Below are 16,592 nucleotides of genomic sequence, written 5' to 3' on the forward strand. Positions count from 1 at the left end.
GTGTGGAGCAGTGCCTCCTTTACTGTGTGGAGCAGTGCCTCCTTTACTGTGTGGAGCAGCGCCTCCTTTACTGTGTGGAGCAGTGCCTCCTTTACTGTGTGGAGCAGCGCCTCCTTTACTGCACGTCGCTCTGTGATGGATGGAGGTGTGTGGTCGGGATATTAATCGCTTCCTGTGATAAAATCTGCAGAATTAATGACTTTGTGATTCGGGCATTTATTGGATTTGTCGTGGATACAGGCGATGAGAGCCGAGTCTGAAAAAATGATTCATCTTTCAGCTGATTCAAAAACAGAGGAGTGGACTGCATCACCAGGCTGCATGTGTCGTAGGAGAGAGTGTGCTGCAGGCTGCAAACAGACAACAGGACATTTAAAGTTTAATGTGAGCTCTCAGTGATGAAGAGGGGTCTGGGTCAGATTACACACGCTGCACTGCAGATGGTAAACCCAAAGACAGGGTCTCAGTGTAAAAACAGTGATTCCTTGTCAGTGATCGCTCCATGGTGATGGATTCTTCTCTTCTGTTGGATTGAACATGAACCTGTCCTCATTCAGCTCTCCTTCTTCTCTGAGCTCTGCGCTTCACACACCTTTAAATCTTTGAACCTTGCTGCTCTCATCACCACCGCTCAGGGTTTCACTTTCTCTGTAGAGATCTCTAACCTAAAGTTTCTGTCCTGCATCACTAGGCGGCAGTACTGTGGATTTGTATTGGCGCCCTTAGTACCAAAATAAAAGCATCATAAAGCGATGCAGATATCTAAGCCACAGTCTGTCAGTGCGGCCTCCTACGGGTTACTAGCCGGACTGCCCGCCATAGAAATGCTGGATGGTCAGTTACAGAGAGATTGTTACCTCGGATGAGATCGTCTCTTCCTTCTTGTTTTCTGCTGTTTGTTTTTATTTCTGACAGACTCAAAGAAAGAGAAACTTGTGTTTTTATTTTGTTCCTCTGTAAGAATTAGACTCTGACATATCCCTCTCTCCTCTCAGCGGGGGTGAACCAGAGTTGAACTCAGCAAAAGCGAAGGAAGAAGCCTCTAAAGCGACCTGTCATCTCCTTTATATAATCCTTCCTCTCTGCTGCAGCTGTTCCCTTAAAGACCCAGAGTGCTCGGTACTGAAGCAGGGAACTCTTTAATGAACCCGGTCTGGTTATCTCGTGCAGGAGAGCACATCAGCTCTGTGTGGCGTCCTCTGTCCTCCTCAGGACTTTGTCCTGGTTTCGTGCGCCATTTGTCTTCCTTCCTCCTCGATCTGGGCGCTTAACAAATGAGCCCGAGAGTTGCTGAGCTGTTCCTGCGACGGTGGCAGCGTCTCTCCAGGGTCAGGGGAGGAAGGGGACGGCTTGGTGCGGCGTGTTCTTGCTGACCTATTCACTACCTGCCTCTAATGGGTCATATTTTAGCTCCCGTGGCGGTGACAAATGGCCGCGCTCTAAAAGCCCTGTCCAAGGTGCTGAAACTCGGTTGATCTATGACTGAGCCGCGCTGATAAATGCCTCCCATCAGTTTGAGTGTGACGGCGATTCATCACCTCGCTCAGGTTTGTGTTGGGCATCCATATTGGATTTTTAATGAAAGAGAATATAATGCAATTCAAAGTCAATGGGTTTGCCAATGTCTTTGTACTTTCCTCACACACACACACACACACACACACACACACATTATCCACACACACACACACACACACACACACACACACACACACACACACACACACACACACACCCACCCATTATCCACACACACACACACACACACACACACACACACACACACACACACACACACACACACACACAGATCTCACATGCTGGCCGTGCTGCTGGAGATTGGATTGCACTTCCCTAACAGTGTTAGCGCGTCTGCTCTGAAGGGCGGCTCCTGTAATCGTGTTTGTCTACAGCAGATCTCACACTTCTGATGCTGCACGAAACACAAACCAGGACCGTGCATCCCTCCTGCACGGGTCCAAGAGGACGCAAACACACGAACCAGGAACGTGCATCCCTCCTGCACGGGTCCAAGAGGACGCAAACACACAAACCAGGACCGTGCATCCCTCCTGCACGGGTCCAAGAGGACGCAAACACACGAACCAGGACCATGCATCCCTCCTGCACAGGTCCAAGAGGACGCAAACACACGAACCAGGACCATGCATCCCTCCTGCACAGGTCCAAGAGGACGCAAACACACGAACCAGGACCGTGCATCCCACCTGCACAGGTCCAAGAGGATGCAAACACACAAACCAGGACCGTGCATCCCTCCTGCACAGGTCCAAGAGGACGCAAACACACGAACCAGGACCATGCATCCCTCCTGCACAGGTCCAAGAGGACGCAAACACACGAACCAGGACCGTGCATCCCACCTGCACAGGTCCAAGAGGATGCAAACACACAAACCAGGACCGTGCATCCCTCCTGCACAGGTCCAAGAGGACGCAAACACATGAACCAGGACCGTGCATCCCTCCTGCACAGGTCCAAGAGGACGCAAACACATGAACCAGGACCGTGCATCCCTCCTGCACAGGTCCAAGAGGACGCAAACACACGAACCAGGACCGTGCATCCCTCCTGCACGGGTCCAAGAGGACGCAAACACATGAACCAGGACCGTGCATCCCTCCTGCACAGGTCCAAGAGGACGCAAACACACGAACCAGGACTGTGCATCCCTCCTGCACGGGTCCAAGAGGACGCAAACTAACACTGTGTGGCGTTAGATAGGAGTCCTAATGAACGGCACAGTCTCCAACAAACCTGAAAACTCACCAAACTTTGAACAGGCATCAGATTTGAAAGAGTCTTGAGTAGGGATGCAACGATTAGAGACTTTGTTGGTCTGATTATTGTCAGAGGAATAATCACGTCTTCATTATTATCACAATTATTATGCCTTCAGTACCAACAGTTTCTGAGGGTCCTTCCTCAGAACTTTTAGTGACTAACACATTATTTATTCTGGAGTGTTCTTCTGCACCTCTTTGTCTTGAAACTGTCTAAAGTTGGAATTATTTAATTTAAAAGATTCATGTCGATGTAATGTTGCAGTTAGAAAGGAGAACACCATCTGACTGTGAGGCGGCTGCCTCGCACTCTTACCTGACGGATAAACTCTGCACAGGTGGCGCCCTACATAATGTCCCCGCCCCCTTTTTGATTGAGACAATAGACAAACTCGGTGTAGCGGAGCCGTCACGATTAGGTTAACCGTGACACTTTTAAATGTGGTTCATAGTGAAACCGGTTTACCGATCTTTGCATGTCAACAGACTATTGATGCATGGATAACCAAAAACTTCAGCAGGTTGTGGCTGAAAAGGCTCACAGGTTTCATCATGGAGAATCATCGGGGGGAACTAGTCTTGCAGCAGATGCACAAACGTTAAGACGAGCAGACTATGGGAAACTCTCCATCTTTGCATGACTAGATTTCTGAGGTGGACACTGTGAGTTACTTAATTTCTCCCCATGAGCGAAGTAACCATAGCAAGCAAGGCACCTCTGCTAACCAAGTGGCAGCCATGTGTTTAACAGGCTGAGTTGCTCTTGGGAGAGGTAAAAGGTTGAGATGTTGAACTTAGCTTGCAGAAAAAACCCAGTGAAGTGGATCATACCTTTAAAAACCCGGCCAGTGATTGGTTTGTGTTACCTTTGAACTGATCCTCTTTGTTTGGTGAATATTAAACCCTGACACTAACACATTCATACCAGTTAACATCTTGAATTTCATTGTTTGTTTCAGAAGGTAACGAGAACAGATGGAGTTATAAGACACCACTCAGGTTTAATGAAAAATGTATTTGTTCATAAAACTGTTTACATTATAGTGGCTTTATATTACACTAGACTAACAAGGTTTTTATATCTGCTTATAAACTGTCTCCGCTCGGCACCGCTTAATGTAACACAGCAAAGAAGAAGCTTTTCGCAGACATCAAGCCGACGTCTCCACATCGTGTTTAAGACAGGACAGTTTGAGGGCTGTGCTTTACTCTGGGCGCACTGCATGAATGACCTGTAGCCACAAAGATTATAGTCGAGGTACCCGCCCGGTGAAGCTCGTTATAATGACACAAGTTTGGAATACAAAACAGTCTCTGCTTTAGCTGGTTACGAGTTCTCCTCGGACGCCCTCCAAGGGCAAAACGTCCCGATAAGAGAGGACGCTGTCCAGAGTCCGCCACTTAATCCCAAAGAGGACATCCTCTACATGGAGCCTCCCTGTAAGTCTATTACAGTCGCCCTCACTTTGACCCCAGACGTACCAAAATCCAGGAAAGAAGAAGAGGACGATTGAGTGTTTGGGATCAGGAGCATCTCACCCGGGTCCGCGATCAGTTTCCTGTAAAACACTTGGCTGTACAGAGACGTGTAGATGACGGAGCACGCCACGGCGACCACGATAAAAAACACGGCACAAGACGCCATCACCAAACTGTCCCAGTTCTGGATCTTCTCCCTCGGGATGAGTGCGTCCTTCGTCGTGACGTTGACGCAGTCCCTGTTGAATCCCGCCTGTGCCGCCGGGACCTCGACGCAGACCTTGTAGCTCGTGGAAGGCTTCAGGTGTTTGATGCGGTAGTCTTTGACGCCAGCAGGAAGCCGGGCTTTGAACGGCATCAGAACGTGGCTCCTGTCGGCTAAGACGGACCACTTCAGCTGGGACACCGAACCAACCGTGCTCTCCCAGGAAACCATGACCGAGTGAGACTGGACCGACGTGACGTACACGTGTAGAGGTTGGTTTGAAGCCTGAGAGGCAAATCCGTCAACCGTAACCATCACTGACTTCAGATCCGCTCCGACGAGGTTGTGAGCGATGCAGGTGTAGGATCCGGCCTCCTGCTCGGTGGCGTCGTAGATGTCAAACGTTCCCTCTGGATGCATGTAGTACTTATCAGACACGCTCCCCGGTAAGACCCTGTCCCCTGATGGCGTCACCCAGTAGATTTCCGGCTCTGGTTCTCCAAACGCCCGACAGTGCATCGACACAGAGCCCCCTTTGATGACCCCCACCCGAGCTGGGAGACTTCCAGGTGAGATCAGAGGGAGGCAGATCTCCGTCATCTCCCTGAAGTGCACCTGTCTGACGTGCTGGCCTTGGTACTCTGGAGGTTCCACGCAGAACAGCGAGTCCGGCTCCATGAACCGCACGGCCGTCCTGTTCATGTTGACCCAGCGGATGACGCAGTCGCAGCGGATGGGGTTGCTGTGCAGACTGACCTCCCGCAGGTTAGGCAGGGAGTCCACGGTGCTGTGATGGAGCGCGCTCAGAGCGTTGCTGTTCAGCATCAGGGTCTCGAGGTGGGGCAGCTTGTGGAAGGCCCGTGGGTGGATGTATGACAGCCGGGGGTTGTTTGTGGCCTCGATCTTTGTCAGCTCTGGCAGGTTGTTCAAGGCGAAGCTGTCGATGGAGACGAGCTCGGGCATGCTGTTGATGCCGAGCTCCTTCAGATGCATCATGTCCATGAAGTCCCCTCTCTGGAGTCTCTCAATGGGGTTCTTATTCAGATCCAGGAACTTCAGGTTCTGTACTCTTGTTAGTGCCGCTCGCGGGACTCGGTTCAGCAGGTTGTCGAAAAACGAGATGCTCTCCAAGCTCTCGAGGCCGACCAGAGCGTTATCAGGGACCTCAGTCAGGTTCATCTTGGCGAGCACGAGGCTCCGAAGTTTATCCAAAGGTTTAAAGTTTACGTCTGTCAGCTCCAGGATGGGGTTCTCCCCCAGCATTAGGATCTCCAGGTTGGGGAGGTGCTGGAACCACTCACTGTTCACGCTCGTCAGGCGGTTGGAGTTGAGATGAAGCCGGATGAGCTTGCTCAGGCCCTGGAAAGCTCCAAGGCTGATGGAGGAGATCTGGTTGTGGTTGATGTAGAGCTCCTGCAGGCCGGGCAGGAAAGAGAGGCAGCGGTCTGAGAGCTCCTGGATCCAGTTCTCCTCCATGTGGAGCGACAGCAGCCGGGGGAGCGACCCCAGACAGACGTCGCCCACAGAGGAAATGTTGTTCTGAGACAAGTCGATCTCTGTGATGTTCTCCAAGTAATCCAAAGTTTTCTCCACAGTAATGATGTTGTTGGTCTGCAGCAGCAGCACTTGTGTTTCTGAGGGGAGTCCGTCAGGCAGCGCCGAGAGGCCCAAGTCATTACAGTCCACTGTAGCCGCCTCGGTGTAAACGGAGCTGGGAGAGAACCAGGGTCGTATCTCACACCGGCACAATGCGGGGCAGCGAGCGGACCCCTCAGAGGCCAGAACAAAAGCAGCCAGAGACAGCTCAGCCAGCAAACAAGCCACAACCGCTGTCTCCTTCATCTTGGCCCGTATTCCCTTCAGCCAGTAATTGGCCCTCACGGAGTCAGCTGTTAGCGCCGTTAACTTCACCAATAAAAGCTCATTTGTTCCTGCGGTAAGACAGAGTGGGTTTCTGCTGACTCCCGGTCCCTGAAGCGTCCGCCGTGTTGTCTTCCAGCTCTTGGCTCGCGGACGGGCAACCTTTCAGATCGGTGTGTGTGCCAGGTTGTCACGCTCACACATGCACACGCTGCGATATGTCAAGGTCTCCGTATCCTTCAGGGAGCGGCGGCGCTCGGCAGAGGGGCGGTTGAGGAATGCAGCGGCTCCGGCTGGGGACGAATCGCTCCACCTTCCATCATTCTTATCCTCCGTCGCTGTCAGCGGTGTCAGTTTCCATCTGTGGAGAGAAAAGAGAGAAAGGAGAGATATCACTCAGAGTTCAGTTGAGGAATGACGGCGTAGTGACATTTAGGGATATTGAGACTTATTAAATCTTTTCAGGCTCATTTGATTTTAGTGCTTTCTTCACATATTGGTGTTGTAAGTCATGATTAAGCTGACCTTATATATATGATCTGACGGGTCAGGAGGAGGAGGTTTTACCCCGCTGAAGGGCGAGAGGACTTTGTGGGAAATAAAAGGAAAGTTTTCTCGTTGATTCAAGAAGCAGAACACTTCAAGTCCCCGTGTTTTCCCCGGCGTTGTAATTAACAAAGCTTCACCCCCGCCTGAACCTCTCAAAGCACCTGCACACACTCCACAAACCCCCCCCCCACACAGTGTGCTGCAGCCTCGTCACCTGAAGTACTCGTCCGAGGAGCTCGCAGCTGCTCTCGTGCCGCCGCCGCGACTCCCTCCGTGCATAATTCATGAGGTGCTGCGTCGCTGTTGTTGGACCAGGTGACAGGTCCACGCCGCGCTCTGCCCCACGTCGACTCCACGTATTGATGTTTTGATTCATTTGTGACCTTGAGTGCAGGAGCCGCGGCCGAGTGTACGACAGTAGATGAAGCTGCCGCTGAAGTCTGGAGCCGGCGGCCGGCTGCTGAGGAAGAAGAGCCGTGACACTTCACGCATACATTAGCTTGTTTATGGGAGAGTGTGAGGACAGGTTTACACACCTGGAAGACTCCCTCTCTGTCTCTCCGTCTCTCCGTCTCTCTGTCTCTCCGTCTCTCTCTCTCTCTGTCTCTCTGTGCCTCTCTCTCTGTCTCTCCGTCTCTCTGTCTCTCTTTCTCTCCGTCTCTCTGTCTCTCTGTGTCTCTCTCTCTCTGTCTCTCTGTGTCTCTCTCTCTCTGTCTCTCCGTCTCTCTGTCTCTCTGTGTGTGTCTCTCTCTCTCTCTCTCTCTGTCTCTCTGTGTCTCTCTCTCTCTCTGTCTCCGTCTCTGTGTCTCTCTGTCTCTGTGTCTCTCCGTCTCTCTGTCTCTCCGTCTCTCTGTCTCTCTGTCTCTCCGTCTCTCTGCATACTTTCTGCTCTCTCACTTCCTCAAACATAAATTAATAATCTCTAGTAGAAGCTCATAAACGTCTGAGGTTGCCGCTTGGTTTGAACGTCTCTGCTGCTCGTCCACAGCCTGATTTCTCGCCTCCTGAAACTGGTTGATGGTGTTAAGGTTGATTTTTGTAGTTTAGGTAAGAAGTGACGATTTACATGAAGTCATAAAGTCACTCTAAACCTTCGTGTGCTTTTTCCTTTAATTTTATATCATCTCAGATTCAACACTTATAACTGAGCTCTCTTCTTTTAGAAATGATGACTTGTTTTTTCTTAAGATGACACTTTGAGCACTCCTCTCTCTTCTCTCTCTCTCTTCTCTCTCTCTCTCTTCTCTCTCTCTCTCTCTCTCTCTCTCTCTCTCTCTCTCTCTCTCTCTCTCTCTCTCTCTCTCTTCTCTCTCTCTCTCTCTCTCTCTCTCTCCGCCATCTGTGGGCACCACACACACACACACACACACACACACACACACACACACACAGACACACACAGACACACAGACACACACACACACACACACACACACACACACACACACACACATACACACACACACACACACGCACACATCCAAGCTGCTCGGTGACAACAGCATTGGAGCAAATCAATCTTTCTTAACAACACATAAGTCTCCGTTCAGTCGATATGTAATCGGGCGATACTGGAGAGTTTTCTGCTCCTTTTTTCTTCACACTCACGTCTGATTATTCGTGCACGGCTCGCTCCAATTTGTTCCTCGGCTGTTTTGTTTTGCTCTTATGCAACCCGCTAAAAGCCCTGCAGGCATCTATCTCCATCACCCAGAGAGGAGGAGGCAAGCTGCTGCTGTTGCTACTGCTGCTGCTGCTGCAGCTGTTGCTGTTGCTGCAGCTGTTGCTGTTGCTGCTGCTGGAGCTGCAGCTGTTGCTGTTGCTGCAGCTGTTGCTGTTGCAGCAGCTCCAGCTGCAGCTGTTGCTGCTGCTGGAGCTGCTGCTGCTGCTGCTGCTGGAGCTGCTGCTGCTGCTGCTGCTGCTGCTGCTGCTGCTGCAGCTGTTGCTGTTGCTGCTGCTGCTGCTGCTGGAGCTGCTGCTGCTGCTGCTGCTGCACGGCGTCTAACGTTACAGTATTAAGTGGATGTTTCAGCCTCGGGGAGGATGGATGTTTCTCCTCGGGGAGGATGGATGTTTCTCCTCAGGGAGGGAAGAACACAGTTATGTACAGTATTTAGGTGGCGGGCAGAGAAGCAGCTCCTATGCTAATGAAGCGAGCGTGCGGTGAATGTTAGAGCGAGGGTTTAATAGCGGATGTTTTTCTCTCTTCGTTGGAGAGTGTGCTCTCGGGAGACGGCGGAGAACGCTAATTTAATTTCTCCTGTTTACTTCCGCGATGCTCACACACTCATTCCTCTCTTATTACTTAACAATACGAGCCTGCAGTGACTTCTCTCTGAGCGTCTGGCGTGCACGCTGCACACTCTGAAAGCAGAGCTGTGTCTGACTCTCACGATGCTGGGAATATGAAGCTTTCTTCTTTAAAGCATCTTTATGTAAATGGAGATGAAATATAACACCAGCAGTGACAGGATGGGACAGAAGTGTCAGCTGTGATTCAGATGCAGGAATAAGGCAGAACAATATGTCCTGACAGAGAGAGGTAGTTTCAGACAATCATCCTGCAGAACTGGCTCCACTGAAGTCCTCTCCTCAGGGTGAGTTTATCTCTTCATTTAAACACCGAGCAGAGAAGTGTGGTCGTCTTATTACAGCCTCGAGTTACACAAAGTCACAGCTCCTCCCCTGACAGAGAACAAGCTGCTCTACACGACTCGATGCTCAGTTTAAAACACAGAGGACAGATCTAAACTTCAGATTCAAATCTTATTGTGATATTTTAACAGAATCTAAACAAGCAGCAACCTCCTCTAAAAAGAAAGGAAACTGAAAACTGCAGTACCACCAGTGTCCACTTGGTGCTCGTCCCAAAAGCTAAAGAGTCCCCATTAACACCCATTCAAAAAATATGTATAAAATCAAAACCTTGAAACACGAAATCAAACAGAACAGTTCTAATCTTTATGAGGAATTATTTCTTCGTCAGGTTAAAATTACACTTTTTTATTTTGGATGTTTAATTTAATTTTTCTTTTTTTTCTTTTTTGTGTTGCCATTTATAATTTTCCACCTCACCCTCAAATATTCTTTTATATATTTTCTTAATCACCTTAAAGTTTAATTTATTGTGTATAAATTTTAAAAAGCCCATTATTAAAAAATTTAACATATTTTCAGCCTGTTTGAAAAACGATATGAAGCTTAGTTCTTTATTCGTACACACTTTACAGGAAGTTAAATTCTTTATACACTACCCATCAAAAGTTTGGACTCACCTTCTCCTTCAGTGATTTTAACTATTTTAATTCTTTTCAACATCGTAGATTAATACTGAAGACTTCAACACTATCAAATAATCTGGTTTCACCATAATCTGGATTACAACAGGAGTCAAACAGAGCTCTCCATGTGTTCTAACCCTCCCTCTGAACAACACAGCTGATGGTCTCAGACACATTTAGAAGGCTTAAAGTTTCTACAGGTCAAAACACAGAGAGATGTCCAGGTACGTGTGGAGGAGGCATGAAACTGAACATACTTTAAAACACTCTAAACTTCATTATCTCCCGTCGTTAAGATGCAGGAACAGTTCTGAAGCACATTGAAGATGTAAAACTTAATGATATATTCTTAGACGTACTTTGATTTAGCAGATTTATTTTACAGAGCAGCCGTCACCTCCTCAAAGTTCAAACAGGGAGCACAGGATTAATCCAAATCTAGCCGAGGACAATTCAGTTCAAATCCAAGCTCTCCATCCCGACCTTCACCGCTCCTCACGCAGCTGTCCAGACCTCCGAGGTCACAGTTTTAAGTTTCTACATTTATTTCAACACTAGAAGAAGAAGAAGAAGAAGAAGGCTGTTTCTGCTGAGGGAAGCATCCACTTGATCCGTCCGTGGGTTAAGTGTTTCTCTCTGCAGATGCAGCACTCAGAGACACTCCACTCCGAGCGAGATAAAGAGTCTCCTGTTGTTGACAGAAGTATTTAGTGATGCATAATACGACACGCATACAGACCAGAGAGCGGCCCGCTCTGACCCCGCAGGACCGCCGGGCTGAGCGCTTTTTAAGTGCTGAGTATTGACATTCAGTGAAAGGATTAAAGCCGCACTGATGTAAAATATTTATGTGTTTCTTATCCAGAGAGAGAGAGAGAGGAGGGGGAGCCGAGGGCCGAGCTCTCAGGGCGTGCCGTCCTAATGTGGCAGACGTCTCATAAAGTGGTCCCACTCCGCCATGTTTTATTAAGCACTCAGTGATTCACAGAGCTGCACACACACCCCGCCGATAACACGCTGCAAAGCTGTCGTCATCCTGGATGATACGAGCGGACCTCAGATCGGCGCCCTGGAGATCTCTCCTAAAACGCCACATTAAGAAAAGCCACAGCGCATTTTTAATCAGGAAGTAAGAGATCCTGAGCGTCTGGCATTTTGAGGTTTTAAAGTCGTTCACCTGAAGCAGTGATTGAACCAAATGTTAAAGATGCTGCTCCTCTTTAGTTTGATGAAACTCCTCCTGAAGACGGCGTTTAAAGCCTCGGTTAGACGAGAGCGGACCAATTAAAAATCTTTCCTTTGCATTTTGAAATCTGTGTTCCATGTGTGGGAAAAGGTTTCTGTATAAGCTGTGATTGAACATCATGCACACATTCAGGTGTTTATTTCACATGATGCACATGTGCAGACGGAGCTGGGACACATTAGAAGCGTTGTGCTGAGCACTGTGAGAGTTCTCCTCTCATGTTTATGAGTTTTCACCGTTAAAAACATCCGGGCGTCTCGGTTTGACCCCGTAAATCAAGCTCCCGACCTTTAACTCCTCGACCTCATAAAAAAAGTGCCTTTGAGCAACATCCCGCAGCACCAGCAGCTCTGTGTTTGCCCTCCTGACCCTCCTCTCAGACCTCTGACCTCTGACCTCCCCGCCGGAGAGAGGAAAATGTATTTCTCCGCTGCAGCAGCAGTGAGGAGAAAAAACATCCTGAAATGAGCACATGTGCTTTTAGTGCTCAAGGACATCTCACACAGCAGATCTCAACTTCAATCCAATTTATTCCTTAAGCGCTCTCAGAGCCGCTCCAGACGAGATTTTGAAGTAAAAATTCATCCTTTTTATCTGCAAAGAGCGTCTGCACCGAGTCAGTGTTCTCCATTTGTCCAAATTAGTTTCTGCTGTCAGTCTGAGAGCTGCAGGGATTTATTTTACCCTGACCGCACGCTCTGTCTCACCTCAAACATGAAGCAGCTTTTCTTTCTGCGGCTCATCCTCACAGCTGAACCTGAAAACGCTCTGAGCGTGTCTGCAGGACAAAAACAAACAGATTTCAATGTGTTCAGAAGCTTCAAGTCAAAATGTCTGAACACAATGGGTCATGATTTCTGAATACTAAAATATTTATTAATTCATCAAAAATCAAAGTTTAATGTGAATATTATCTCATCTCAAAAACATAACTTTCCATTGTTTTACTGTGTCCGGTTGTAATACAGTACTCCTGCCAGTAGGGGGCTGCAGCTTCACTGAAAGCTGTTTGCCATACGAATTAAATAACAGAAGAAGAAGAATGCTGCCTGCAAAACACGCTTCACTGGTTACAGATGATCGCAGAATACGAGCCAGTGACTTCCTTTTAGTATTTCGGCTTGAAATGACATCTCTAGTCATAACATAGCAACACCACATGGGGCGCCATCCATCCATCCATCCATCCATCCATCCAACCACCCACCCACCCACCCACCCATCCATCCATCCATCCATCCATCCATCCATCCATCCATCCATCTATCCATCCATCCATCCATCCATCCATCCATCCACCCACCCTTCCTTCCTTCCTTCCTTCCTTCCTTCCTTCCTTCCTTCCATCTATTTAATGACAAACTACAATAAGAAGAAGAATCATAACTTCTGTTTCTTCTTTCTGAAGGGTTAAAAACTTGTGAGCAGTATTTTCGTATATTTTGGCGTGTTTGAACTTTTTCAGCGTCCTGGTAAAGCCAGTACTTCCTGTCCTCTCAGCATTAAAGTTAAAGGACGCTCAGTTGTCTGATTTTGCGGGAGAGTAACGTCAAGTTGCACAGACGTACATTTCTCTCCAGTGTTTGTTTCATAAAGAAGTTAATCAGAGACGAGGATAGCGATGTTAAGCACGAAGAGGAAACGATGACCTGAAGAGGTCTCGTACCTCCGTCCTCCTTACTTTCTATAACTCCTCTGAATAAACTCAAGTTAAAAACTCTGGACTCAGCGGCCTCTGTGGATCTGCCATCACATAAAGTTTCCTGGTGTTTGCCAGTTTTACAGAACACGTTGATCCCTGGATGCTTCCCAGAGAGATGCGTGCTAATTAAAAGAAACAGAAGAAGAGCCTCATCAGTGGGAGAGGATTATTTCCTCCACCTGCTCGGCTGAGAGCTCAGCGTCTCTGCAGAAGAGTCTCAGAGTGAGAGCGAGTGTGAGTGACGTCAGTAATCAGAACGCGGGTTTTTATCTCTGAGTCCATGAACGAGTGCTCACACACGAGAGGGAGGCAGGCACAGCGAGGACCCGACCTATCTGACGCAGGGACGAACTCACCGACAGAGAAACTCCAGCAGGAGTTCAGATATAAAGTTTGTTTCAGGCGCTGTCCTCACTCAGCTCTGAATCATGAACATGAATCATGATGTGATACAGTTTGATTCTACTGGATTATCAGATTTGATGTGATACAGTTTGATTCTACTGGATTATCAGATTTGATGTGATACAGTTTGATTCTACTGGATTATCAGATTTGATGCGGTACAGTTTGATTCTACTGGATTATCAGATTTGATGTGATACAGTTTGATTCTACTGGATTATCAGATTTGATGCGATACAGTTCGATTCTACTGGATTATCAGATTTGATGCGATACAGTTCGATTCTATTGGGTTTGATTTAATACGATGTGATGCTTCGTGTTTTGGGTTATTTATATTCACATTTAGATTTTGTAAACCTTTTAAAACTCAAACATTTCACAAAAACAGAAAAACAACTGAATATTTATTAAATCAGCAACTTAACATTGAATGTGTCTTCAAAGAGAGCGAAGTTACAACAGGTCAAATACTTCTTTACACTACGATCCAAACGTGCTTCAGAAAGTGCTCAGAGCATCGTAAACTTCAGAGTCAGAGCGCCCCCTGCTGGACGAACAACACGATAACAATGTTTCTTAATTGCTCCAAGCATTGTTTCTAATTCCTGCTCTCTTTAACATATGTTTTTAAATTTAAATCACAGACGGGTAAAAATCAGCTCAAACTTTAAAGAGAGCTAAAGAAAAAACACTCCTCTCATCGGTTCATGTTTACATCTCCGTCTCCTCCACCTCTTCCCCTCTTCCTCTCTTGACTCTGTCTCCTCCACCTCTTCCTCTCTTCCTCTCTTGACTCTGTCTCCTCCACCTCTTCCCCTCTTCCTCTCTTGACTCTGTCTCCTCCACCTCTTCCTCTCTTCGTCTCTTGACTCTGTCTCCTCCACCTCTTCCTCTCTTCCTCTCTTGACTCTGTCACCTCCACCTCTTCCTCTCTTCCTCTCTTGACTCTGTCTCCTCCACCTCTTCCTCTCTTCGTCTCTTGACTCTGTCTCCTCCACCTCTTCCTCTCTTCCTCTCTTGACTCTGTCTCCTCCACCTCTTCCTCTCTTCCTCTCTTGACTCATCTCCTCCACCTCTTCCTCTCTTCCTCTCTTGACTCATCTCCTCCACCTCTTCCTCTCTTCCTCTCTTGACTCTGTCTCCTCCACCTCTTCCTCTCTTCCTCTCTTGACTCTGTCTCCTCCACCTCTTCCTCTCTTGACTCCGTCTCCTCCACCTCTTCCTCTCTTTAATTGATTCCTCTGGATGTTATTGGCATGACGCAGACGCCACCCTAATAAGATCTCCTCCCCTCCCTCCTGCCTTCTCTCCTCCCTCCATCCACCATCGATTTCCCATTTAAACCAGTCCCATGTGACCCCATCCACCAGTCTGCCCCCTCCTCCTCCTCCTCCTCCTCCTCCTCCTCTTCCTCCACGTACTCCTCGTTAGCATCAGAAACTCATACTTAGCCTCCTCTCCCAAGAGTCACACTCCTCTCTTTAATCAGATGCCTGTTAATTAGCCGCACACACACATGCAGCACACACACTGTAAACACACACACTGTAAACACACACTCTGTAAACACACACTCTGTAAACACACACTCTGTAAACACACACACTGTAAACTCACACACTGTAAACTCACACACTCGGTGTGACCCCTGTTTGTTGGTTCAGAGCCGTACACGTGTCGAGCTGCAGTCACCTGAGTGTTCAGAGCGGAGGAGGAAGCACAGATGGTTTTTAAATCCGCTCTGACAGGTCGCTGCTGCGTATCGTCTTCAGACTGAAGGTGTGTGGGCCGAACGCCGGGCGAACAAAGTCCCGGAAGGATTCAACGTTCACTGAAGACAAACAGGACGAACATTAAGACTGTGTGATCAGACTGCATCCTGTAAAGGTTGTTGTTCTTGTCAGTGAGGGGCACAGATCGGTATTCTGAGCGTCTGATAACAGAAAAGATGAAGATGACTTGACCTCACAGGGCGAGGGAGCTGCTGCTCTACCTCCATCCAAAACTGTCATTTTTAGTGTCATCAGCTGGGTCCTAATCCAGGGCCTGCAGCCTTCGTAGACCGGTCTGTCTGAACTGAACTGAGACGTCTGGTCCATGAACTAATCCCTGTTTACGTCACCAGCCTGCCCTGTACTTACGCTAGCTGTCATAGCTAGCTAGCATCACATGACTTAAACACAATCACCAACATTTCAACTTTCTCTGCAGTTCCCTGAGTTGGGACACAGTAGTTGTGCAGTGAATGATTCATGTAACACACAGCAACACTAAAACAATGTGGATTAAGTTGCTGGTCTTGTCATTGGAGTGTTACGACTTTAAAGAAACAAAGCATGATTATTAATTAACCATAAAAACATCCGGGTATATTTCTCTCTCCACATGACTCCACTGACAACACGTGGGAGGTGTTGCTCTACCTCTGTCTCAAAGCGTCACTTCTTCATGTTATTTCAAGTTACCTCATAAGTGGATCCATCACTAGACCAACAACTCCTGTGTTCTTCCAGCTAAATAACCTTTTTTTTTATAGTAAGTAAAGAAAGGCTCTCTTTAAAGCCACCAGACTCCTTTGACAACAACAAGTTGAGCGTTGGAGTTGCTGATCTACCTCTGTCTCCATCTATTACTCCATCATACATTTGAAAAATGAGCATTTAAAATAACTCAGCATCTGAAAAGTCTTCTCCTGCAGAATCAAAAGATAATCCTGTTTCTGAAATCACACCTTTTTCTATCTCGTGATTAATCCAATAAATACGACTCAGTAAATCTCATTTCCAAACATCGGACAGAGCGTTCCTCCAGGCGAGGTGTTCTGAGCGGTTTCAGGTGAGCGCTTTGGGCTGACCGGGACGCTCTGCATCAGATCTGATTCATGCTCTCAAGGTGAACCTGAATCAGAGAACAGAGTCCTGACAAACTTCATTACGGACGTCTGATCCTTTATTTAGGATTAATGAATGAAATCCAGCTCTGAGCTCGTCTCGCACACGTCTGCAGATCTGACCGGTTCAATGGGATTCATAAAATCAGAGATCTCAAACATGAGCTC

General features: G+C 47.9%; 1 protein-coding gene across 1 annotated transcript; it reads right to left on the bottom strand.

Annotated features, from left to right (window-relative positions):
• Window positions 1–3,799: 3,799 nt before the first annotated feature.
• LOC117808935 (leucine-rich repeat neuronal protein 3-like) lies at window positions 3,800–6,330 on the bottom strand. Its single transcript, XM_034678607.1, has one exon. It carries the CDS (start codon window positions 6,328–6,330, stop codon window positions 4,228–4,230), a length of 2,103 nt encoding a protein of 700 aa, XP_034534498.1. The 3' UTR covers window positions 3,800–4,227.
• Window positions 6,331–16,592: the final 10,262 nt, after the last annotated feature.

Source organism: Notolabrus celidotus, unplaced genomic scaffold (genome assembly GCF_009762535.1).
Source record: "Notolabrus celidotus isolate fNotCel1 unplaced genomic scaffold, fNotCel1.pri scaffold_185_arrow_ctg1, whole genome shotgun sequence".
NCBI classification, from domain to species: Eukaryota; Metazoa; Chordata; class Actinopteri; order Labriformes; family Labridae; genus Notolabrus; species Notolabrus celidotus.